This window comes from Chenopodium album, chromosome 20 (genome assembly GCF_948465745.1).
Source record: "Chenopodium album chromosome 20, dcCheAlbu1.1, whole genome shotgun sequence".
Classification (NCBI taxonomy): domain Eukaryota; kingdom Viridiplantae; phylum Streptophyta; class Magnoliopsida; order Caryophyllales; family Amaranthaceae; genus Chenopodium; species Chenopodium album.
Genome location: NC_137853.1, coordinates 15,237,939 through 15,264,413, shown reverse-complemented (window position 1 = coordinate 15,264,413; position 26,475 = coordinate 15,237,939). Strand labels below are relative to the sequence as shown.

Genomic DNA, 26,475 nt, shown 5'->3' with positions numbered 1-26,475 from the left:
GCAACTCAAAGTACGTAAACTTTGAGGTTCGAATTTATAACTCCCCTTACGATGGCTAGCTGTATCGCGCGCGTAGGCTTCCCTAGTTATATTAAAAGAGTTTTATAGTCCATGCATAGTAGATTTGAGTTTTTGTTGTGATAACCTTATGGTTATGTTATTTGCAAGGTGTAATCATGATTGAACTATGAAAGTGTGAAGTGTTGATCTATAGTCAGAATCAAGGTACATTTAGGTGTCTAGATACTTTTGAAAGTGATTGATTTGAATAGCATGTTACATATTGTAGGGAATAATTTCAAACTGTAATACCCGGATATTTTACGACTATATAATATATTTTATTGAAAAAAAATATAGTTTATTTTTATTTATTAAATAACTTTCCTAATCTCACATTTATTTTTTAATTTAGAGTTTGGAAAGTTTTAAACCCTATTAAATATCAAGTATGACTCTTATTGCTTTGAGACTATAAAATAATAAAAGAGCCGTCGTATACCTTTGGTTGTGCGTTTTCACGAACCAAACCAAGATTTGATTTTTCTTTATTTGTCATCATTGTATCTAATGTTTAATATGGTGATGATAGTGATAATGATATGATGATGATAGTGATTTACATCATTAAATGGTGAGATCAATAGAAAAGCTGCGCAAATTTTGCCTTGAATATTGTTATTCCAATGTACTTTGTCGATGGTAATCACAAGAGTCTTAATCTTTAGAGTTGTTTGATATAGATTATTGTTTTTTTTAGTGATTGTATATCGTATTATTGTATGTAAATTTTATGATTTGTTATTTGTATGATCAATCATTGTGTATATTGTTAATATGTCGTGATGTATGATTTAATTGTTGTACTATTAATTATATTAATTGTGTTAATTTTAGGGTTTTTAATGTTGTTGCTTTAGGAAGTATTGTTTTATTGAGGTTTTAGGGTTGTTAATGCGGAGTATTATTTTTGGGTTGTGAGTTAATTAATTTTGGGTACTAGTTTGATTTCCGTAAGAGTTGAGATATTTCTAAATCGAATTGTTATGTTATTTGGGAATTTGTGCCATTATTGAGAAATAATCAGTTAGTTTGTGAATGATTATTTGATCGATATATGAGATCAAAAGGTTGAGAATTATTATTTTGCTCTTGGTTTGAGGCTCGGCGTTATAGACCTTAGTTCTTGGCATGTTGGTAATGAGATAATGATCATGAGTTAAGAATGAGGTACAATCTTTATTTATATTTTTCTATGGTCCCTAACAGTGGGAATGGGCCCGTATATGGTCTGGTTTAAGGTATTTTCTGCTTATTGGGACTATTCATGTTTTTATACTTGTTGGTTTTATTTGAATTACCCATGTCCAAGGCTAGGTATTGACCAACGAGTATGGCACACTTATGGGTTATATGAGTTGATTGAGTAAAGGTTCGTATTATTATTCGAGGTTGAGTTGATCAATGGTTACTTTTTTCAGAGTACAATGTGTAATGTAGTTTGAACAACATTGTTTAATTGAGCTACTAATGTTGATTATTTTGTTATACTCTATATTCTGATATGTGGTGATTACTTAGCTTTTTTGCTGATGCGTGTGTATTTTTGTTGTGCTACTTGTGTTTGCCGCCATTTCTTTTTCTTATGGTGGCCCTGCAGTGATCTTTTTTGGAATTTGTCCTTAATGGTGAGCAGTCAAGTTTGTCTAAACAGGTTAATGAAGTGATCGTAGCTAAAGGAACTCAAGTGTTTCGATTAGTTTGTTATAACAAGTTTGTAAAGTTGTATAAATAGCTCACCTAGATTTATTGGGTTGTATTATTGGAATTTTGTAAGCCTTAACACTTGACAGGTTGTTGAGTGTGGCGGTAATACCTCCAATTTAGGTGTATGCTTCCGCAATTTTATTTAAATATTGTCTATTTTTCCTTTATTTATTGTTTATTATTAGCTAGTAAATCGAGGGTGTTACACAAACATCCCAAACTTGAACCCCACTGTGATCATACACTTAAGCATGGTGGCGTCCAAAGGGAAGGAAATGAGAGCAAAAAAGTCGCCAACAAGTTTTAGGAACTTGTAAACCGTTCACAGGGTGAAGGTTACACCCTTTACGATCCTACAGATCGCTAACTGCATAGTGGTCTAGAACCATGACTGGATATTCGGGGATGAAGGTACGAATCCAATCTAAAAGAGAAAGAACCCATCCTATAAAATAGGCCTCTACTTTATTCTTCTCATATTCGTGTGCGCTTTCTAACTAACATACAATCATTAGGTTAACCCTAAACTTGTTTAATCTATGTTGGTTTAATATTAATGCACAAATAATTCTATTATTGGCGATCACTTGAATTAAAATCATATTAGCCTAAAGCAAATTATTAATTATCTTATTAGGCGTGATTTCAAGTACAAATTCCCTTTAAACCTGCAAAAAAGGAGTGATCAAGCAATAACAATAATATATATCAAGCAACATAATAATTACCATCATAACAATAATAAAGCTCAATAATAATAGCAAGATCCTAGACATGATACTAACATGATTAATAACAAACCCTAGCATGTCACTAAGCAATACAAATCAAAGTTTTAGCCCTAACATGATATTAGAATTAGGAAGCAACTTAAACATGATACTAAAAAGCAATAAAAAACATCCTAACACGATATTAGGAATTATTTAAATCCAAACATGCTTTCTATATCAAAAAAATAAATAAATATTTAAATTACTTACTTTGATGCCTCGTACTTCTTTCTAATAACAAAATACACACGTTAGTAAACTTCAATAAAATATTAAATCAAACAATTAAATAATTGAAATAGGATTTGAGACCAAACCCTCAGAAATTATCAACCTTTCACGTATAGGGCGAAAGCAACATCGAGCTTGGCTAGGTGTGTCTAGAACTAATGAATGCGGAATTGTGTTTGAAAAGATTAGCTAGAAAGCAAGAGGGAGAAAGAATAAGCTAATGCTTAAGAGAGAGAAAGAGAGAGAATTGATGATTGTTGATGATTGAAAACGGGGTTGAGGACCTTATTTATAGAAAAATAGTTCGAAAACGATAGAAAAGAAATCGAGTTCGACACAGAATAAAACTAGCTCCCGTCGCGAACGACAGGATCCAACGCTAATCGACAAGCATCACGTTTGGCGACAGGGTCTGTCGTCGTTTGGCGACAAAATTGTCGTTTGGCGCTGATTAGCTTGATTAAAAGATAAAACGCGCTTTGTATACGAAATCCTTTTCTTAATACGATTAAGTAGTAGACTCCGCGTATATCAGTTTTAAAATCAGATTTATCATAATAAAACACTTATTTTATTTCTCCTAAAAAAAACATTTATTTTATTTCGAATAAAACTCTTTAAAATATAATTATCAATCCTAATTCCATTAGGATTTAAAAGAACTATCTAGATTATTCTAGAAGATTAAAGTCAATCCTAATAATTTTAGGAATAATAATTAATAATAGGCTCTCCTCTAGATCATTGGGCCGCAAATAAAATTCATTTCAGGCCCAACTTAGTATTTTGGTCATAACTTCCTCATTATTCATCGGAATTGGGCTTATAATATATAGTTTGAAAGCTCTTTTCGAGCCCAATCCAACCACACTATTATTGGACCCTTATCATTGTTATATATGTCTAAAGTGCAGTGTAATCAACTCTACATACACCCCCTCTTAAAACGGTATCGTTTAACCTCATACCCCCATTCTCCCACTGCCCAATTGCACAATACCTAGTATCCACTATCCAGTACGCAGCCCCTACCCCCCTTTTATTAACTTCCTACCCCACATTAGTCAAATAAATATACATTTTTCTTAAGAAAAAAGGAATCATTTTCTCTCTCCTAATAAATTTGTGCAAATTTTTTATTTTCTTTCTCATCTCAACCTTCATACCTTGATAACCAGTAAATCAATTCGAAATAGTTGAAAGACTCTGTAATAAATGATAATCATTAACAATAGCTGATATACGAGAATATTAGTAAATTAATTCGCTAAGTCGCAAAATTGCTAGAAAAAATCACAAAAAATAGCGTAAATCAAAATTATAATTAAGCGTTTTTGTAAGAAAATAGAAAAATAGTAAAAACTCTAGTTTCTAACTTTCTTTCTACTGTTATTTACAAAATTAAAACATCAATACTCAATTAATGTTATTTATTTTGTTAATTTAAGCTATTATTCGGTAGTTTTAGCTAATAAATTTAATAAATCGTAAATGTTCATTTTAGACAGACATCTTGTTCATCAATAGAATGAATAATATTATATTCAAATCCTAATTATTAAAATTAAAGACAAAAAATAAATCTTTTTTATTTTCATCATCCGGATTTTTAATACTAGTAATTACTGTTCAGTATTGTTTTGAAAAATGTTCGATTTAAATTTTAACTTTGAATTATGTTCATTTTTTAACAATGTAGTTTTGTTTAAATTCCCTCCATTCTTAAAAGTTCTTCACATTTAAAATCTTGAAACTAATTTAATTATGTTAGGTGCTATTTGTTTTGTCTCAATGAGTACATTATTAAATTAATATTCAATTGTTGTTTTTTTTCCTAATATACAACTAATGATGATTTTTTTCACATTAGTAAACATGTTGAGTCATAGTCGGAAAATATTTAGGAGTGCATATATAGTAGCATGCGTGTTTTGATTGCTGCTAGCATGTTACTACTAACATGTAAAAATAAAACAATTTAACTATAATACTTCTTATAAACAAAAATGAACTTTTATTGATAAAAATAAAAAAAGAACTTTTATTGATAAAAAAATGAACATTTACGTGTATAAAAATGAACATTTACGTGTGCAAAAATGAACATTTAAATAAGCACATTCAATACTAATAGTTCATTTGCATGTTATTGCATGTTCATTTGCATGTTATCGAAGTTATTCTACTTACATAACATATTTTATTAGTTTTATGCTATGAGATCAAATAATACTTCATCCGTTTTTTATTACTTGACACCGTTTCTAGGAGCTTGTCCACCTCTTCCTGGATTGCCTAATTCTACTCCGTGAAGAAGCTTTGTTTTTTTTGCCTAATTGGCTTGATGTCTTCTTTCACATTCAACTGTGAACTATAACTGCGAGGTCAATTCCCGGCATCTTATCCGCTGACAATGCGAAAATGTCCTTATTCTTCCTTAGCAGTTCTATGAGGTGCACTCCTACTCCAGGGTCAATATATTTTCCAATTTTTACTGTCCTTAAATTGTCACCCTATGTGAGCTCGATAGTTACATGCTCCCCACTGGGCAGCGGTCTGGCTACCTCTTCTTTTGTGGGCTCAAAGTTTTCAATCGCTAACTTCTGTTTATCCTTCTCCCTATGGTATTCTTCTCACTTCCTTTTTGTAATACCCGAATATTTCATTATTTTATCTAATATATTTTATAGCTAAACTAAGTTTTGCTTAGATAAAATTTATATTACGAGTATAATAGCTCTAACTTTGCTTAAATAGGACTTTATCTATTTTGTCCTATATAAACTATCTTAAAACCCTAATTATATATTTTATAATGGCCGTTCGTGCGCCTGTTTGTGGCTCTTTGTTTGCTTTTGATCAATTTTCACCTACCCTTGATACTTACATCATCAACCAATTTATAGCTTTGATCTTATTTCCACCCATTGACTATATTATACGTATGCAATTGTGAACCAAATTTCAAGAGACCAATCTCATTAAAGCCTTTCACGCATATGCTATGAATGTAATACCGTCGTCTTGCTTTCTATTTGGTTTGATGAGCAGCATGTCGCTTATTGCTATTTTTTATCATGAAATTTGGTTTATCGTCTCCCTAGGTAATCACTATATCAATTCTTTGGAGTCGTATGCTTAATTTATATACTTTTGTCTCGTAATCACACGAATCTTATTTCTTGATTTTGTTTGATTATAAATTGTTAGTATTGATTGTACTTCGTATTGTTATATGTAAATTTTGTTATTTGTGAATTATATATGATCATGATTTATATGTATGTGGTTAGTGTGTGGTATTGTATGATTTAAATGTCGCATTGATTGATTGTATTATTTCTAGGGTTTTAATGTTATTGTTATAGGGAGTATTATTCTATCGAGATTTTAGGGTTGTTAATGCAGAGTAATGTTTTTGGGTTGAAATTTGATTATATTTGGGTTATTAGTATTTTTTTTAGAGTTGAGATATTGTGATCGAATTGTCATGTAAATTGGGAACTCGTGCCATTATTGAGATACTATTTATTATCAAGTTTATGATTATTTGATCGATGTATGAGATCAAAAGGTTGAGAATTATATTTTGTTTTTGGTTTGAGGCTCGGAGTTATATACCTAAGTCCTTGGCATGTTGGTAAGAGGATGATAATCATGAGTTGAGAATGAGGTACAATCTTTATTATTTATTTTTTTATGGTCCCCTATAGTGGGAATTGGCCCGTATGTGGTCTGGTTCAAGGTGTTTTCTAATTATTGGGAGTATTCAAGTTTTTATACTTGTTGGTTTTATTCGAATTACCCATGTCCAAGGCTAGGTATAGAACAAAGAGCATGACACACTATTGGTTATGAGTTGAGTAAAGGATTATTATTATTCGAGGTTGAGTTGATAAAGGTTATTTTCAGAGTACAATGTGTTATGTAGTTTTGAACTACATTATTTAATTGAGCTAGTAATGTTAATTATTCTATTATATACTCTGTATTATGATATATGGTGATTACTCAGCTTTTTGCTGACGTGTGTGTTGTTTTGTTATGCTATTTGTGTTTGCGGCCATGTCTTTTTCTTATGGTGGCCCTGCGACGATCTATTTTGGAATTTGTCCTTAATGGTGAGCAGTCAAGATTGTTTAAGCAGGTTGATGAAGTGATCGTAGCTAAAGGAGCTCAAGTGTTTCGATTAGTATGTTATAACGAGTTTGTAAAGTTGTAAAAATAGCTCACTTAGATTTATTGGGTTGTAATTATTGGGATTTTTGTAAGCCTTAACACTCGACAGGTTGTGAGTGTGGCGGTAATACCTCCGATTAAGGTGTATGCTTCCGCAATTTTATTTAAAGGTTGTTTATATTTCCTTTAATTCTTATTTATTTTTAGTTAGTAAATCGGGGGTGTTACACTTTTCCTTGATTTTCTTTCAGCATGCTCACCAGACCTTGGCCCTGAGCCTGGCTGTTGCCTGGTCTTAGCTGGCTGCTTCAGCACTGTGATATAGCATTGTTGAGCTGTCTTTTGAATTCCCCTGAGCTCTGATGACCGCCTTTCGTTGGTCGTGTATGCCATGGCAAGGTGGTAGGTGGAAACCACCCCACCTATTTGGTGAATGAGCGGTTTTCCCATGATCACATTATAAGGAGATGGAGAGTCAATCACCAGAAGTTCTGCTCGAACATCACGTCTCCTTTACCTTTCTCCAACTCGGACTGAGAGTTCGATTATGCCCTCAGGGATCAGCCCAGACCCGTAAAACCCGATGACTTCGTTGAAGGAATTGTGTCTTCGATAAGTGCAATTACTAGATATATCAAGGATCACTATTATGGAGATAATAAGTTCGTTCTTTTGGGGCGTCATCCTCTGTTGCTAGACTATGAGAGATGATCTTTGGACTAGTCAAATAGTCCAAAGCCCTCTAGAATGGATCCTATGAGGTCACACACAAGGGTATTGGGTTAAGCAAGTAAGAGGCCCATTAATGGGCCTCATGAGCAATTAACTAATCATGAAATGGATTGGGCTAGCATAGTTAGATTGGAATTAGGTTTTGAGCTTTTGACATGGGCTCTTATTTAGAGATGAGATCTATAAATAAGATCCATGCCTAGGGTTGGATGCAAGCAGTCATAATCAACTTACAGTAGATTTTGACATCAAGGCAACCAACCCCAAAACCCTAATCCTCTCACAAACTCACGGCTCTCACTCATCCCCCCTTTGGACTCATGGCCGGCCACCCCTTGGTGGCGCGTGTGGTGGTTCGTGGTGGTTCTTGGTTAGTATGTCGCTCTTCTCCGTAGAAGGTCAATTGAAGGGTTCAATTGCAACTAACTAGCATTAGTGGAGGTCTTAACTTGTGCCCGTGGACCAAGTAGAGGAATCACGCTTGAGGTTCTTTATCTCCCATTGCTCTTGCTCGATCGCACGTGGAATCACGCTTCAAAAGTACAATTATGTGTTCTTTATGTGTTATGCAATGATCCTTGGTTTAGGTGCTTTATGAATATGATTCATGTTATTTCCGCTGCGTAGTACCATAAACCCCTACATTCGTAGCTCACCCTTTTCAGGTCTTTCCTGTCTAGCTTCAGCTCCTTGAACCCGCTAATGTATATAATGTTGGCTAAGCTGCCACCATCTATCAATACTCTGTTCACCTCCCAGTTCGCAATTCTCATTGTTACTACCAGAGGGTCATCATGAGGGTAGATTATGCTTTTCCAGTCATACTCATCGAATATAGCTCGTGGCTGCGGGGGAAGTGGAGGCCACCTGCGTTTCTCATTGTAATTGATCTCTTATATGACCCATACTTTTTCTTATCTTGTTGAGAACACTTATAAGACCCATCCTTACTGCTTCATACTACCTCCGTCCCCTTTTGATAGTCCCTTATGGGCAAATTTTAGTCCCAAAATGTTCACCTCATTTGCTTTTTCCAACAACCATTAATATTAGTACTTGTTTACCAAAATTTCCTCCAATTTTACAACAATATTTGTGCAAATTTAACTTTCTCATGTAAATTTTGTTTTCCCATGTACTTTCATTACTTTCTCTCTCTACTTTTTTGCATACCCAATGTCAATTTACTTTTTAAATGTACTTTTACTATTCTTATTTGTGTTTATTAATTCCCGTGAAAAATGCCCAAAAGGGACTATCAAAACTTCAAAAGGGGACGGAGGGAGTAATTGAACGATTGTATAAATTAGCCCACTTATTTATTAGACGGATCTAACCCACTAATAACTGCGGCGGGTCATGACTTTTAATAGGTCGAACCGTCCAGGCGTCCAACCCATTGAATTGCTCTCTTTTATAGTATACTAGGTTAAGTCCCGTGCCATGCACGGTAATTTTTAAAACTTGATACTTATCATTAATTTAGCATTATTATTTAATTATAAAAAATTAAACCTAATTGCAGAATAAGATAAAAGTTTTGTAATTACAAAAAAAAAAATTTTAAAAATTGATCACACCAAAGAAAACAGAGAGAATGCGAGTGAGGGATAGCTCAAGTGGTTAGAGATCTTGGGATCGATTCTTACCCCCGCCCTTGTGGCTCTCTTAACACCAAAAAAAAAAAAAAAAAGAATAATGTGTACACAACTAATAAAAATAACTATGAATTACATCATAAAGTTATAGATAGAAAACAATTATTGTATAATATTGTATATAAAAAATAAAAAAAAATAAAAAAATCTTTGTTTGATTGTGTACAAATGTCAAATGGAATATACTAATAAAAGAGGAAGTGAAATATTATTGTATAGTTTGTATTAAAAACTTCTCTAAAAAGTTTTGGCCCAAAAAAAAAAAAAAAAATTACTTTTTGAGGGAAAATTTTTTACCAGGAGATGACATGTGTCATTTCTGATTTCGCCTTTAATATAAAGTTATAGATATCTCCATTGAAGCGAGTATTCAGAAAAAAAAAAAAAAAATCTCCATTGAAGCGCGCTCAACGTTCTCCATTGAAGCGCAGTTGACGTTTTCCGTTGAATTCAGTTCTTGTATCCCCCATTGAAGCAGCTTCTGAGGTAAGTTGTTTGTATTTGTTATCATCGTTTCAATTTCACAATGTAATTTAATTGTCAGTGCATTAAGTCTAGGGTTCGAAAATCTTAACTATTGGTTCTAATTTGATTATTGAATCATTTATTCCTAAAATTATGAGATATTTGAATCAAATATCCCTAAAATTATGAGATAATTGAATCAAATATTCCTAAAATTATGAGATAATTGAATCAAATATCCCTAAAGTTATGAGATAATTGAATCAAATATCTTAAAATTATGAGATAATTGAATCAAATTTGGTGGCTAATGTATTGCACAACCCTTTAATGTTAGGATTCCACTATGAAATTAGAGCTCTTTTCCCTCCTTCCCTGCCTCAGGGACGGGCCTAGGTTAGGATCTCCGGCATGGGGAAGGAGAAGGGGTAGTGTCTGGGAGGTTGGGGTGGTGGCTTAGTTGAAGAGAATGGGTGGGTTAGGTGTAGTGGGGTTGTAGTTTAGGTAGGGTGCAGGACTATTAGGAACTCTTTTGTTGGGATTTTTTTTTTCTAAATTTTGGGAAAATTCAAGATGTACTTTTTGGGTGACTTGTACTTTAATTGATTAAGTGTGGTTTAATGTTCGTTATTGATATATGTTAGTTGGTTCCATTGCATGTAAGTTGAATTATGATGAGAATAATTTTTCGAGTGTATCTAGGCGCATATGGCCTATGTATTTGGCATGTACTATTATGCAGCGGTACTTTTTGTTATCATATTTTTTACCGGTTCCCATTATTTACAATAAATGCCATCCTATTTGCATGCTAAATATATAGAGCCTATGTGCCAATACTTCTAATTTTTCATGTAACAAGTCTTGTAGATATGATGATATACTTTGTATATAAAGTTATAAACGTTGTAATTTTATGTCTTTTGTCCAGTATTCAAGAAGATAGAACACAAAAAATGCAAATTCTCCCATTGAAGTTGCTGGTTCCCTCTCTTAGGCCGGTAAACAATAAGGTTTATTACAACATTAACAACCAACACCACGATGACATCAATGGCGATAACAACAACAATTCTACAACATTAGATGGCGATACTAGCCGTTGCAGCTCAAGTCCATTATTTGTCATCAGTATGGTGTTATTTTTAGTGGTTGTTATTTTTGTTGTTGTACCTATCCTCGAACAATATGAACAATTTAATGGTCATTCTGTTCCGAAGTTTCAAGTTGATTCTCTTGTGGTGGCCTCCATGAAAATATATAATAATAGTAAAGATTATTATTCAATTGTTCAAGATGAGAAACACATAACGGCTGATTTGGACTTTACTCTCACATTGAAGAAAGATGAAGGTTTAGTCTATTTCAGCCCTATGCAAGTGTCACTTGAGTATCACCAAGATGAATTTCTTTCTTCAACATCAATTGAGTCTTTTCTACTAGACGAGAAACAACACCGGCTTCAATTTTATATGCGGATCAAGGATGATGCACACCTTCAAAATAGAACCGTGGATTCAATCTCTAAGGATTTGTGGGGTGAAAATGTTGTACAATTTGCTCTAAAAGCTCAGGTTCACTACGTACGTTGGTATAGAATGTATTTTGACAAATGCAGTATCAAACTCGTGTGCGATGGCATAAAAGTTGGGTTTTCACCTGCAAACAACTTGACGACTGGGAGTATGATTAACAGTCCACTCCCTTGCAAATCTGAATTTGCTTGTAACTATGTTAATTACTAGATGCATGCAGGATGTGTATAGAACTTGTTTCGCATATTTTTGGTTATTTGAAACTAACTTTCATTCTACTTTGGCATTCACTTTTACAATGGTTAATTATTTGATCATTCTTATATTCATGCTTGTATTAGTTCTACCTAAGTAGCTAGGCAATATTTCTGGTTGTCTATTCAGGGGAATTCTTACTAATCTTTATTTTTGGGTGAACTTCATGAATCGCTGAGTATCTATTTTATCATGATATAGGATAATATAGTATAATCTTTATTTGTATTCAAAAGAGAAAAGGGTATGTTGGACTTGTGGACACCAAATCCCCCTTTCCGTTGTAGGATAGAAATTGACATTGATTAATTAAAGAGATGAGGTTGTCAAATAAATAAAAAGTTAAAAGGATGACAATTGATCCATTCAAAGTTTCTACTTATCTTGGATCTTATGAAGTTGAAGTAAACCTCTTATGTTTTGATTTGTTCTTATTGTGTATTCTTTTTTCTTCAGTTTTCATGCTGACTTGTATCATGAGACAATTGTGGTATCCTCTCCCTTTAATCATCCTTATTGTCCACTAATCTTTCTTTGTGGGAACCTAGCTGCTGCATCAGATTTTCCTGAACCAGGAAAACTTCAGTTTGCATATGCTGATGTGGGTTGCTGTTACTCAAAAGTCTTTATTTGAAGTACAAATAAGATCATCAGTCTAAGATTAAGGTATGAATTCAGTACCCTGTGACTGTGATTTGGAAGGGAGGAGTAGCAATAGGCTTTATACAATTGCTTTAGGTGTTAGGGTTTGGGTAATTTTATAGTGTAGTTTGATCATCAGAAATGATAAGTATATTTTGTGCGTTACTTTTTAATTTTTTTTTGTTTATGTGTGTGATGTGTTTGAGAGGTTTTGAATGGCTCTTAAGAAATGCATTCAGAGTCAATTTTGTTGATTTTAAACTGAATTCTGTTGATTTTAAATCAAAAATGTATTCATTTTCATTTGAGTGGTGAGTATATGATGTGTCCTTCTTCAAAGGAAAATATTTGTTATTGTAACTGGCAAACACTTAAAAAGGAGACCTCCTCTTGAGTTAATCCACTTTCAAAGGACAAGTAGTAAATATCTAATAAGCATGTAGAGCATGAAGGTAACTTGAGATATTGTTTTTGACTTGCTGCTGTAGTAGAGTCATTTTTGCCGTTATCATTGCATCACTCCATTAAAAAATATTTGTATATTGTTAATGATGTGAAAGATAAATTGGCTTTCCTTTTTCTTCTTGATTGGTAAGTCTTGTCAGTTAAGTTGCTCTTTTTATGTTCTGGCCCTTGTTATGTTTTTTTTATTAGTTGTTGGTAGGATTATCTGAATATCGATAAAAGATTATCGAATTATTGATAAAAGATTGTTGTGGCCATTAGCTCTCACAAATGGATGTAAGAAGTATCATAACTACCTTTTCAAATTATGATAGTTTCTATTCGATGAATGTTATGTTAGATTTTTTTTTTTAATTTTTTTATTTTTTTTTTGGTTCAAAATGTTATGTTAGATTTCAATATATTAGGAGGAACTCCGTAATTTTGAATTGAATACTCGACCTTTAAGTCTCAAAAAAAGTGTTTTTGATATTCTGAAAATGCCTAGATATTTCAGTTTTGATATTCGAAAATGCCTAGAAATTTTGAATAGCTCTTAAGAAATGCATTCAGATTAAATTTATGGAACCATTGGGTAAAGATTGAAGAGTTTCAAAGACGTTGGATTTTTGAAATTATTTGATTAATTTAAATTGTTGGATTTATTTGTTTGTTAATCAATGAGAGTGATTATTCAAGAGGATTGGTTTGTTGTTCATATTTGAGCTTCTTAAGAGGATTGAGTTAATGTTGCAGTTTTATTTTGTAATGCAACAAAATGAGAAATATAATGACATTCTCTTTTAATGCATGCTGTAAGAAGCCAACTTCATATCTTATTTTAATATTTATAAAAGTAAATAGGAAAATTTCACACCAATAATCCAACCTTTCACTCATTCTCCCAAAGTAATCCAACCTTTCGATTAACCTTGAATAATTCTAAGTTTACCTATTATTCTCTCCTAGCATCCCTAGTAGGTCACCTTACCCATTATGATCGGTCACCATCCACGTGGCACTTCTTAATTGGTCAATTTTTTTTAATCAAAAAAATATAATTTAATTGAAATTAAAAAAAAAAACAAAAATTCTTTCTCCTTTCCCCTTGCTGCCCATTTCTCTCTCCTCTCCCTTCCTCCATTATCACCACCTAAACCACTCACCACCACCTAAACCACTCACCACCACCTACAACCACCTAAACCATTTAAGCCACTCACCACCACCTACAACCACCACGGACTGCGGTACCACCACCTACAACCACCTCAACACCACCCACATCACCACTCAACACAACATCCATCAACTACCAAGTACCAACCCACAATTCAACCGCAAACGACGCCCACAACATCAACGACCACCCACAACATCAACAATGTACAACCACAACCCAATTCAGCCCCAAATTAAATTGAGAAATAGAGAGAAGAGAAGGACAATGGTGTGGGTTGGGGTTTCGCGTGATCGATTTTTGGGTAGGTGGGGTTGGGGTTTCGAGTTTTGGGTGGGATAGGGTTTAATGGTTTTGGGTTGGGGTTTCGGGTGGGAAAGGTTTCGGGTTTAGTAGAGGAAAGTTTTCGGGTCTGGGTTTGGTTGTGGTGGGGTAAGTGGTGGCGGAGGTTGTGATGGAGGCGGGGAAAGGGAGTGGTGTGTCAGTGGTGTCCAGTGGTGGGAGCGGCGGCAAACGGAGTGGCTGGGGGAAGGTTGTTGGGTGGTGGTGGTGTTTAAAGGATGGTAGGTATCCATCCTCCATTTATGTCACTATGTCCGGTCTTGGAACTAAGGTGGAAGAAGGAGGATAGAATAGGAGGAAAAAAAAAGGGAAAAAAAATTAAAAAAAAAATCTAATTTAGACTTATTCAGCCGGTTGCAGGTAAAACAGGTGTGCTAGGAGAGAATAATAGGTAAATTTAGGATTATTCAGGGTTAATATAAATGTTGGATTATTTTGGGAGAACCATTGAAAGGTTGGATTATTCTTTTGAAATTTTCCAAGTAAATATGGTGCAGTTGCAGTGTATGATTTTTCTCGAATTAATTACGAATATTATTTTTTTAATTTTTTTTAAATTTTTTGTCTATTGAATTATTCGACTGCATTCGAGTGCCTAACCTGGCTTTTATCTAGTGTTTTGACAGGATTTCGGGCAGTTTGGGTTCATTATATTTGATTGATGGGAAATGCTTTAGTGCCATGTTGAGAGAGTAAGCTATGTGTTTGGGATTGGATTCATGTTCATCGCTTTTTTTGAGTTTGATATAGTAAACATGTTTCAATGTTTGTGTAGCAGAATTTTGCATGGGAACAGTTTCTTAAATTTATAGATACATAATGTTATACACGAAACTCTAAGGTAAACATGGCTTAGGTAAACCAAGGATCTAACGTAAACATGAGTTAAATCAAGAAGCTATAGACCGGTGTTTATGCAATACATTATTCTCAATACGTAGTAAAAATCTCTAAAGGATAAAATCATACTGATATGAGTTTAAACGCCGAATCATTTCTTGAAAATAAAGTACATATTTAAGACGAGAAAACGTGAGCCACTACTTTTAAACATTAATTGATTGCGTATGTAATTTTTCGTATGATTTTTCGTATGATTATTCTGCTCAAATATCATTTCTAACCAATCTTGGACTTGTGACCACTTAATGTTTGTTCTGATTGTGAAACTATGATTTTTTAATGTCTGTTAATTTAATTTGCTACTGATTCATTATTTTGTTCTTGTTTGCTTATGTGACCTTGGTTTGTATACTGAAGGAATCTCTTAGGGCCTGTTCTCTTACGTTGAAATTCAATTCAGCTCAATTTAGTTCAGTTCAGTTCAGCTCCTAATTTCCTTCTCTTATAAAATATTCATTTCAGTTCAGCTGAGTTGAGTTGAGTTCAGTCAATGAGAACAGGCCCTTAATATGGATTTGGGGTATTGATTATATTGTGATGTAGTACACTATTAAGTAAGATAGTATTTGTTTATGTTAGACTTTTGCACCTTAAGCCCAACCTAAGAATCGGGAGACATTTATTCAGCATGCCATAAGTTTTCATGTAGTATATACGATATATTTATCATGGTTGCTTCTTCATAAATTAAATGCAATTGTTTCTGGCTTTCTGCACCTATTTGAACAATGTAGTATGTGTGCAGGGATTTGTATTAATTGCAAAGGTGAATACCAAAGGTACAGTTTGTTGGTTTCCTATCAGATATACGTCAGGCACTACTATGCTTTCTTGGTGGTTCAATACTCATGGTTGCTCTTCTAAATGAGAATCTCAGTGATATTGGGGCTTATTCGGTACAGTTGTGTTTGGACTCAGCCAAGAAGTCAACCTCAGCAATTGATAGATTTTCAAGGCTATTGAGGAGGCTTTTTCTTCAGCATTAGCAAATGACTAAATGAGAATGGCCAAGAAAATCTGCAACTAGAGCCAATTGGTGAGTTTAAGAGACAAATATTTACTTGTGTCATGCTGCATTATTTTTTTTTATTTTATATGCTCCAAGTTCTACCTCTGGAAGTCAATATGCCTACTCAACCTCCCCCCCAATGTGTAGATAAATTTATTTTACTGGCATTATATTGTTTTTAGAATGCAGTTTTCAGTGATTATATGTATCCTGTGTCATATATTCGGTACATCTCATCTTTTAGATAAATAAAAAAAAACAATGAAAATCTCTCCCAAATGGTGGTGCGTGAAGGGATTCCTCTACCTTTAGGAGAGTAGTTTTTACAAAGACTTGTTATAAAGTATAGTTTGCGAGCAAGTAGCAAAAGATTTCCTAAATCTTGTGATAACTGGGAGAAAAGAGAGAGGGGGAGGCAGGGAGATAGGAACATCTACATATTCGGATGCTAAACTTGTGATGTGTTTCTAAAACTGGTGGGATAGTTATTGTTACATAGGTGATGCTTGATCATGCTTAATTGCTTAGTCACTCCGACTTGATTACCTCTGATGGATGTCTAAGTAAAGCATTACGTGATGGACATTTTGGGCCCTTTTGTTTCATAAAATCGGTTTACTAGGCGAGTACATTGCATAAAGATAGTTCTGGGAATTCTATTGTTTCTTTTGTTTGGATTGATGGTAAAAGGTATTATTGCCAAACTGGAGTATAATAGAAATTAGAATTTTGTTTAGATTTGTTTCGTAGCTGGAAGTAGAAGATTGTGATTTTGATATTGATTCATTTTAGAGACAACCACAGTGGAGAGATCTAAATTTCTCTCTTTTGTATGAATTAATCTATTGATCAATCAAGTAAACATACAGTTTAGATTCGGTATCTTTTACTTGTATATTTTAATTTGGGTGAATGGCGAGCTGCTGAAGGAATAGCATGGTCTTATGTGGCAAAAAAAATTTAGGATTTGGGTCTTATGTGGCAACAAGAAAGAATGTTGCCAGGTATTAATGCCCTTTGGATGGAAGACAAAACTTGTGCCACTAATTCATCCAGTAATTTTCCACAAAGTTATTATGCCGTCTGTAACTCTGTTTAGTGTACACAAACTGCAATTATGTCTGATTCTTTGGCTTTCTTGTATGAAAATTTTATGTCTAGAATAATGATTGTGCAGAAATGACTTAATGTTTCACTTGATGTGAATTGTTTTCTTACTGGTTGCTTAGGATGCTTAGGAAAAGCATCGGTTTTCAAGTCCTTATCATTGCATTCACAGATGCAGATGTTCACCACTTGATCTTATAACCTTCCTAGACACCCCTCCTCAAAGGGTTTCCGAACTCTATGGTTGGAATGTCTGTGCTGATCTTAGTGTTGGCCTCGTGGATGTTGTCAATATCAAGTGGGCTGGACTAAGGCCTTCTGATGATCATAGCCTATCTGCTGGAGTTTGAGCTATATATGACTATGATATGATCTGCGACTTTCTGGGGCAGCAGAGGAAGTGGCTTCTTGAAGTGAAGCAATTTAAAAAACTTCAATTCTACAGGAAACGCTTGAGTGCTATTCGCTCTAAAGCAGACCCCTTCCCATTGATGCCCTCTATTTGGGAGGAGTATATTCCTCAGAAATTGGAAAATGAGGATTGGATTTGATCATCTTACTCCTTAATTCACTGCTACTGCTTGGTTAGTTATTTTCTTAGAGACCGATTCAGCATATTGAATGTCGTAGTAGTTAAATACTGTATCGAGTTGTAATGGTTGGTAGTGTCACAGTCACTCTTATCTAATTTTCTATGTCGTTTGCCATTTACATATTTAGTTTTATATTCAGGGGTGAAGCATAGTGGTTGTGAATGTGGTGTGTGAACCAGATTTTATTCTGTCACGTTGTTCTGTTCAGGGTAGTTTAAGCTTTCTGTAAGAGAAATCCCTATTAGCTGACCCGACCCTGCTATAACATCTGATCTCTCCGTTATTTTATGAAGGGAATAAGTGATTAGTAATCCCAACTTTTTTGCTCTTCCACATTTTAACTATCCTACAGTAATCTAATCTTTTGGGATGGTCTGCTTTTAGTACCATCAACCTGAAGAACTTGGATTTTCCCTTCCCTTCGTTCCATGTTCTGCAGTTGAAATGTTATGATTCTCTATGTTAAGTTTTTTGGTCGATTGCTCATAATCGTTAGTATGACGGAGAATCAGCTTTTGTCTCTTATTATAGAAAGCTACTATCTCTGCGATCTCCTGAGAATAATTTACTGTTCATCTAAGCCATTTGGAATATAGATTAATAGATACAGTTAGTTAGTATAGCAGCTACTATCTCTGCCGTCTCTTACTTATTATGAAGGGAATAAGTAGAAGATTGTGATGTTGATATTGATTCATTTTAGAGACAACCACAGAGGAGAGATATAAATTTCTCTTTTTTGTATGAATTAATATATCAATCAAATAAACATACAGTTTTAGATTCGGTATCTTTTACTTGTATATTTTAATTTGGGTGAATGGCGAGCTGCTGAACGAATAGTATGGTCTTATGTGGCAAAAAAGTTAGGATTTGGGTCTTGTAAGGCAACAAGAAGGAATGTTGCCAGGTATTAATGCCCTTTGGATGGAAGACAAAACTTGTCCCACTAATTCATCCAGTAATTTTCCACAAAGTTATTATGCCGTCTGTTTGGTGTACACAAACTGCAAATATGTCTGATTCTTTGGCTTTCTTGTATGAAAATTTTATGTCTAGGGTAATGACTGTAGAAATGACATAATGTCTCACTTGATGTGAATTGTTTGGTAGCTAACAATTATGTTATTATTTTGTTCTAGGATAAGCATTCTTATTGCAAGCAAAGGTGCAGCAAAGGATGAAGCTGTTGAGATATCTGACCGGGAATCCTATTGCTTTGTTCTTTCAAAACCTGGCCTTTGTGACAACCCTGATTACATGAATTATGATTGTATACAGATTACTAAGTTTTCATAGCAGTTATAAAAATATTTTGCCGTTTGTAAACATAGCATTTGCTTTGGATACTTTATCTTGCATTGTCAAGGAAAGAGGATGTAATGCAGAGTTATATTTCACTAGAATGGTACTTCATCTTACATTATGTCTCTTTGATGGTAGAGAATAACTTCTCTTAATTTTTCAAAGGTTGATGATGAGTTGTTTTATCAGAGGGGTAGGCAACAGGTTTCTTGGCTATTAGTGGAGCTTTTGGTAGATAAAACTGTCAATTGATACATCAATTAGGCATAGCCAATCACGAAAACTATGGAAAAAAAGTCTATTTTCTTTGAAATATGCCCCATTTTATTTTTTGCATTACAATTTTCCATCACATGAATTGGTCTTGAATCTTGATGTCCAACTGTTTTAGGCATTTACATTGAAATATGTTGTATATATGGGAAGCCTGTGCAACTTCTCTTTGTAAAATATTTTCATTCTCAATGTCTATGCAAAATGTAAATAAAATGCATACAAGCTAATGTACCGACCATGTTTCTCAGATGTGATTTGCATGTACGAAGCTATGTTTAAATTCATTCTTTCGCCTGCCACAGTTTACTCCTTGGAGCTTCATTTCTAAGAAAAGCTTGAAAACCTACAAATGAGAAAATATTTGCAAATTACAATGACAGAATGACTAAGGAAGTAATCATAGTGTTGAGTCTAATAGGTCTCATATTTTATTAATTATAAATATCATGATGGAGATTAATTTAAGTTTCAAGGGCGTTCCGAAAAAAAACTCATGAGGTTGTGGAGGGACATGATTAGCTTGAACACTATAGTTTTCAGTAGTCCACTTAATTCAAGAACTCATCCATCATTCAGCCATATATGAAATAGTGATAGAATATAGGATTAATATTCTGTGTATTCTGTTATGGTAGGATATATTTTGTATATTTTCTGTAATTATCTCTTGAGATTTCCTAACGTGATTAGGACTCATGATTGTAACCCTATATATTTTGATCAATGGAAAATACTCCAATCTGAGGAGTTTCATAAAATCTAACATGGTATCACAGCTTTAGGTTATGATCTAGCTTCCGCAATTTTTAATTTTTTTTCTTTAGTCCGCATCTTTGTTCCACGGCAATAATCTTTGGTGCTCTTTCCTCTCCATTAATTGAATTGTTTGTCAATTAATTATTTTGTTCCCAATTCCTTTGTGATTTCTTTCGGTGCCCTCTGTTCCTTACTGCCACCATGGGTAAGGATGACATCACTTCCAATTCTTCTTCTTCCTCAGATTATCACCCTGCCTTAGGTGTCAATAATATCAAGAATGTTTTCCCTCTTATTCTTGATCGAGATAAAGTCCAATATTCAAATTGGGTTGAGCTATTTGAATGTCATGCACACGCATACAATGTTCTTGATCACATTGACATTAAAACACCTAAACCGACGGAATTATCGGATGATATGTGGAAACGTCTTGACTCTATGGTCAAGAACTGGATATATGGCACCATATCCAAGGATCTGCTCGAAACGATTATAGAGAAGGGGGCTACGGCTCAGCAAATTTGGGACAAACTCAAGGAGATTTTTCAAGATAATAAAACAACAAGGGCAACGTATCTTGAGAACCAATTTAATCAATTGCATCTGTCCAAATTCCAGGACATATCGTCTTATTGCCGTGAATTAAAGAACTTGAAGGATCAATTAGCTAATGTTGATCAACCCGTGTCGGAGTAAAAACTCGTAATTCGATTGGCTTCAGGGCTAGTGAATACAGACTTCGATACAGTTGCTGCTATGATACAGCAAACCTCACCGCTGCCTTCATTCGAGACAACAAGATCACGTTTGTTGCTTGAGGAATCCAAGCGTGCTAATGATTCCTCCTCTCAAGCATCCACGTTTGTGGCCCAGTCTAGCAACACCGCTAATTCTATAGCCCCACAACAGCAACCAGCGACGCCAGCCGGCCAGGGTGGCAGTTCAGGTGGTCGGGGTCGTGGTCGGGGCCGAGGCCGAGGCAAGTGTCGTGGCCGAGGAACGCCATAACAACAACAACAATTTCAATAGCAATCCGCACCTCAATGGGGTGCACCTCAACAATGGAGCGGCCCACCAAATCAGGCCCAATCCGCCCATCCTCAATGGGGTCAGCCTCCATATCCTTACCCTCAACAGTGGTCTGGGCCACGGCCTGCACAGCAGCAAAGACCTCAGCAGGCCTACTACTCTGGGCTGCCACAACAGTCACAAGCTGGGTATTCAAATCCGAGCTCGGAGTATGGTCAAACTATGACACCGACAGAGCTAGGCAATGCTTTTTCAACAATGGGATTTCAGAATTATGATCCAGCTTGGTACATGGATTCCGGAGCCACTTCCCATATGACAAATAATGCCGGTAATCTCTTACCCCTTTTTTAATTTAAGCACATTTAATTATATTCAAGTGGGTAACGGTCAACGCATTCCAATATCGGGTTATGGTCATTCTACTATTGCTAATAAATCTCTTGCCTTACGTGATGTTTATTTAGCCCCACAAATCATCAAAAATTTAATTTCTGTTAGAAAGTTTACTTCTGATAATTCTGTGTCAATAGAGTTTGACCCTAATGGTTTTTCTGTGAAGGATCTTCGAACGGGGAATCTAATAACCAGATGCAATAGTACCGGGGACCTTTATCCTGTGACCAAAGCACCGTCAACTTGTCTAGCCACCTCTCTTACATCTTTGTCTCCAACTACATGGCACAACCGCTTAGGACATCTTGGGGCACCCACTTTTAATTTTCTTAGGTGTAAAAATTTGATTGATTGTAATAAAGAGCTTGAATCCACTTCTTACATAGGTTGTCAATTAGGAAAACATACTCATTTGCCGTTTTATAATTCCAATAGCACTACTTATTTTGCTTTTGATATTATTCATGCTGATTTATGGACTTCTCCCATTCGTAGTGACAAAGGTCACAAATATTATTTAGTGCTTTTGGATGATTATACTCATTATGGGTGGACTTTTCCTCTGGTGTATAAATCTCAAGCCTTTCAAACCTTTCTCAATTTTCGACAATATGTTTCAACTCAATTTGAACGCCCTATAAAATCTTTCCAAAGTGATCATGGTCGTGAATTTGATAACGACCCGTTCAAATTATTTTGTGTCAAAAATGGATTGGTTTTTCGCTTTTCATGTCCACACACATCCTCTCAAAATGGAAAAGCCGAGCGCATGATTCGAACTCTTAACAATGTTAAGCGTACCCTTTTGTTTCATGTTTCTCTTCCTCCGTCGTTTTGGCATCATGCCTTGGAAACGATCTCCTATCTCCTAAACATACTTCCTACCAAAACTCTCAATCAAATTACTCCGGCTCAAGATTTATTTGGGGTTGTCCCGTCCTATAGTCATCTTAGGGTCTTTGGGTGTCTTTGTTTCCCAAACTTATCGGAAACCATGCCTCACAAGCTTGCCCCTCGCTCTACTCCATGTGTCTTCTTAGGCTACCCTTCTGACCATAGGGGATATAGGTGTTTGGATATTAATACTAATAAAATCATAATTTCTCGCCATGTCACTTTCGATGAAAACATTTTTCCATTTCAAAATATCACTAATTTTCAATCGAAAGATTATGATTTTCTTACGTTGGATGATCCATCACCTTTACTGCAGCACTATTTGCTTCAACCTCATTTGCGTCCAACGAGGCAGCCCAATATGCACACTCCTCATAGCCCATCTGGCGCTGGAAATCCAGCGGCCCAGACAGAAGCCCACACCGGCAGCAATCCCCAGCCAACGCAAGTTGGATCTTCACAGGCCCAACAGCCCACTGCCGAGCTTCCCTCACCACCAACCTCTCCTGATCAGCCCAGCAGCCCAAATCCAACTAACCCAACTCAATCCCCACGCACCACACCCACATACACCACCACCTCCTCTTCGTGGCATCCCTCAAATAATCCCAACTTCGCCTTTGCCTTTATCTTCTCAAATGCAAACCCGGTCCAAACATGGGATTTCTAAACCAAATCCAAAATATGGCTTATCCGCCATTACTCGTTCCCCTCTACCAAAAAATCACAACCAAGCCCTTTCCGACCCAAATTGGAATGCTGCGATGCGTGATGAATATAGTGCTTTAATTGAAACGGGGACATGGGAATTGGTTCCTAGGCCAACGGGGGTGAATATTGTTAATTGTATGTGGTTATATCGTCATAAATTAAATGCTAAAGGTGATCTTGAAAGACACAAAGCTCGTTTAGTTTGTGATGGCAGGTCTCAGATTGAAGGTGTTGATTGTGATGAGACGTTTAGTTCGGTTGTTAAGCCGGCTACTATTCGAACAGTGTTGAGTTTAGCTATGGCTCATAGGTGGTCTATACATCAACTCGATGTTAAAAATGCCTTTTTGCATGGTGATTTGAATGAGTGTGTTTATATGCATCAACCCCCTGGGTTTGTTGACAAGAGATTTCCAGGTTATGTTTGCAGACTTCGCAAGGCTTTATATGGTCTCAAACAAGCTCCACGAGCTTGGTACCAGCGATTTGCTAATTATCTTTTGCAGATGGGGTTTGTCATTGCAAAAATGGACACATCATTATTTATATTCCGACATGGGAAAGACATGGCATATTTACTTCTATATGTTGACGATATTGTGTTGGTTACATCGTGAGATAAACTTCGTGAGAACATTATCACTCACTTATGGAAAGGGTTTCCGATGACTGACTTAGGTCCTCTAAATTATTTTCTGGTTATTGCTGTTACTCGTACTCCTTCATTCTTGTTTATGTCACAGCAAAAATATGCACAGGAAATTCTTGAGTGTGCAGGTATGAGCAGTTGTAAACCTGCGCAGACACCGGTGGATACTCAATCAAAACTCAGCACAGATGCTGGACCTAGGTTTCATGATCCAACACTTTATCGCAGTCTTGCAGGTGCATTACAGTACCTCACTTTTACTCGCCCTGATATAGCTTATGCAGTTCAGCAGGTTTGTCTATTTATGCATGATCCCAGAGAGGTTCATTATGATGCATTGAAACGGATTCTGCGATACATTTAGGGTACCATTGATCATGGGTTACATTTATATCCTTCGGCTCTGAATAACTTGGTTACTTATATAGACGCAGATTGGGGCGGGTGTCCTGACACTCGTCGCTCTACTTCCGGCTATTGTTGCTTTTTGGGTGACAATCTTATTTCTTGGTCTTCTAAGCGTCAACCAACTTTATCCAAGTCAAGTGCGGAGGCAGAATACAAAGGCGTCGCAAATGTTGTTTCCGAGGCTTGTTGGCTTCGTAATATATTATTAGAGCTACATTATCCTCTCCGGCAGGCTACTCTTGTTTATTGTGATAATGATAGTGCAATTTATTTATCTCATAATCCCGTACAGCACCAACGCACCATACACGTCGAAATGGACATTCATTTCATTCGCGAAAAGGTGGCGTTGGGGCATGTACGAGTCTTACACGTTCCTTCACGATATCAGTTTGCAGACATTTTCACAAAAGGCCTACCTCGACAACTATTTGTGGATTTCAGATCTAGTCTTAGCGTACGTCCTCTTCCCGCTACGACTGCGGGGGTGTGATAGAATATAGGATTAATATTTTGTGTATTCTGTTATGGTAGGATATATTTTGTATATTTTCTGTAATTATCTCTTGAGATTTTCTAACGTGATTAGGACTCACGATTGTAACCCTATATATTTTGATCAATGGAAAATACTCCAATATGAGGAGTTTCATAAAATCTAACAAATAGAAATCAATAGTATCGTCTTAAAATTCAATTAAACAGGGTAATATACTTACGAGTGGGCCACTAGCAACATAGCAAAAACCTAAAGCTTCTCCATACTCCTTCCAAAAAGCAAATTTCTCAGGAGTAACATACTCTTAAACGTTGAGGTGCAATGGTGTTGGCTGCGCGGGGGGGGGGGGGGGAGGGGAAGATGAATAGCTTAAGCCCTCATAGAACTGGTATAGCAGATAAAATTTCATGAAGTTGAATTAGGGATGAATATAAAGTTAAAGTTGAACTTGGTGAGAACAAAAAATCAAAGCACAACACAAAGCCAATTGTAGAAACCCATTTATGTCTCCCCAAAACCAAACCTAGTGATGGATAACCTTTCGCGTCGAACCATAATCGAATAAGGTGAAACTGTGAAAAGTTAAGTGTTGCGGTTCAGTTTTTATTAAATTCTCATCTATCTGTTTTTGAAAACAACCTTATTTTATTAAAAATAGCCAATCCTGTTTAGTTTGGTCCGTAATAAAGGTCCAATAATAGTGTAATTGGATAGGGCTCGCAAAGACCTTTCCAATGATATATTATAAGCCCAATTCCGATGAATATTGAGGAAGTTATGGCCAAAATACTAAACTAGGCTTGGTTTGTTATTTACATACGGCCCGATGATCTAGAGGAGGGACCAATGTTAATTATTACTCCTAAAATTATTAGGATTAATAATTATGATTTTCTAGAAGTTTCTAGAAGGTTCTTTTAAATTCTAATAAAGTTAGGACTAATAATTATATCAAGATGGATTTTTATTTGGAATAAAATATTATTATTTTATTATTATATTATTATTTTAGTTGTACGTTTTTAGCTTCCGTACAGATTCCGTAGATCAAATTTGGTTAAAGATCAGATTCCGCGTGGAAAGCGCGTGAAAGCCAGGCTGTCGCCAAACGACAAGTCTGTCGCCTCGCGACAGACCCTGTCGCCACGCGACATAGTGTATTTCTGGTGACAACGTGTAGTTTTATTCCTTATCAAATTCTATGCTTTTCCGGACTATTTTTCTTATAAATAGGGTCCTCGACCTCCGTTTTTAATCATCAACTCTCATCAAGACTTACTTGATATTCTTCTCCAACCCCTTTTAAACACAATACCGCATACATAAGACTTAGAAACATCTAGTCAGGTTCAAAGTTGCCTTCGCCCTAGACGTGCAAGGTTTATAATTTTCTGAGGGTTTGGTCCCAAATCCATAACTCTTTCTTTCAATTATTTAATTTAATTCTTTGATTTTATTATTTTCGTTGAAGTTTACTAACGCGTGTATTTTTTTATTAGAAAGAGGTACGAGGCATCAAAGTATGTAATCTTATTTCTCTATTCTTGTAGAAAGCATGTTTAGATATTGTTTTAATTCTTAGTATCATGTTAGGATGTTATTTAATGCTTTCTAGAATCATGTTTAGGTTGCTTTTATGCTTTCTGATATCATGTTAGTACCATGTTAGGTTTAAAGCTTTGATCTTTAATGCTTAGTGACATGCTAGGATTTGTTATTAATCTTGTTAGT

General features: G+C 35.3%; 1 protein-coding gene across 1 annotated transcript; it reads left to right on the top strand.

The window, feature by feature from the left end:
* The first annotated feature begins 20,353 nt into the window (after positions 1-20,353).
* LOC145596855 (uncharacterized) lies at positions 20,354-20,851 on the top strand. The gene has a single exon (XM_081653047.1). The coding sequence runs from the start codon at positions 20,354-20,356 to the stop codon at positions 20,849-20,851; it is 498 nt and encodes a 165-aa protein (XP_081509173.1).
* Positions 20,852-26,475: the final 5,624 nt, after the last annotated feature.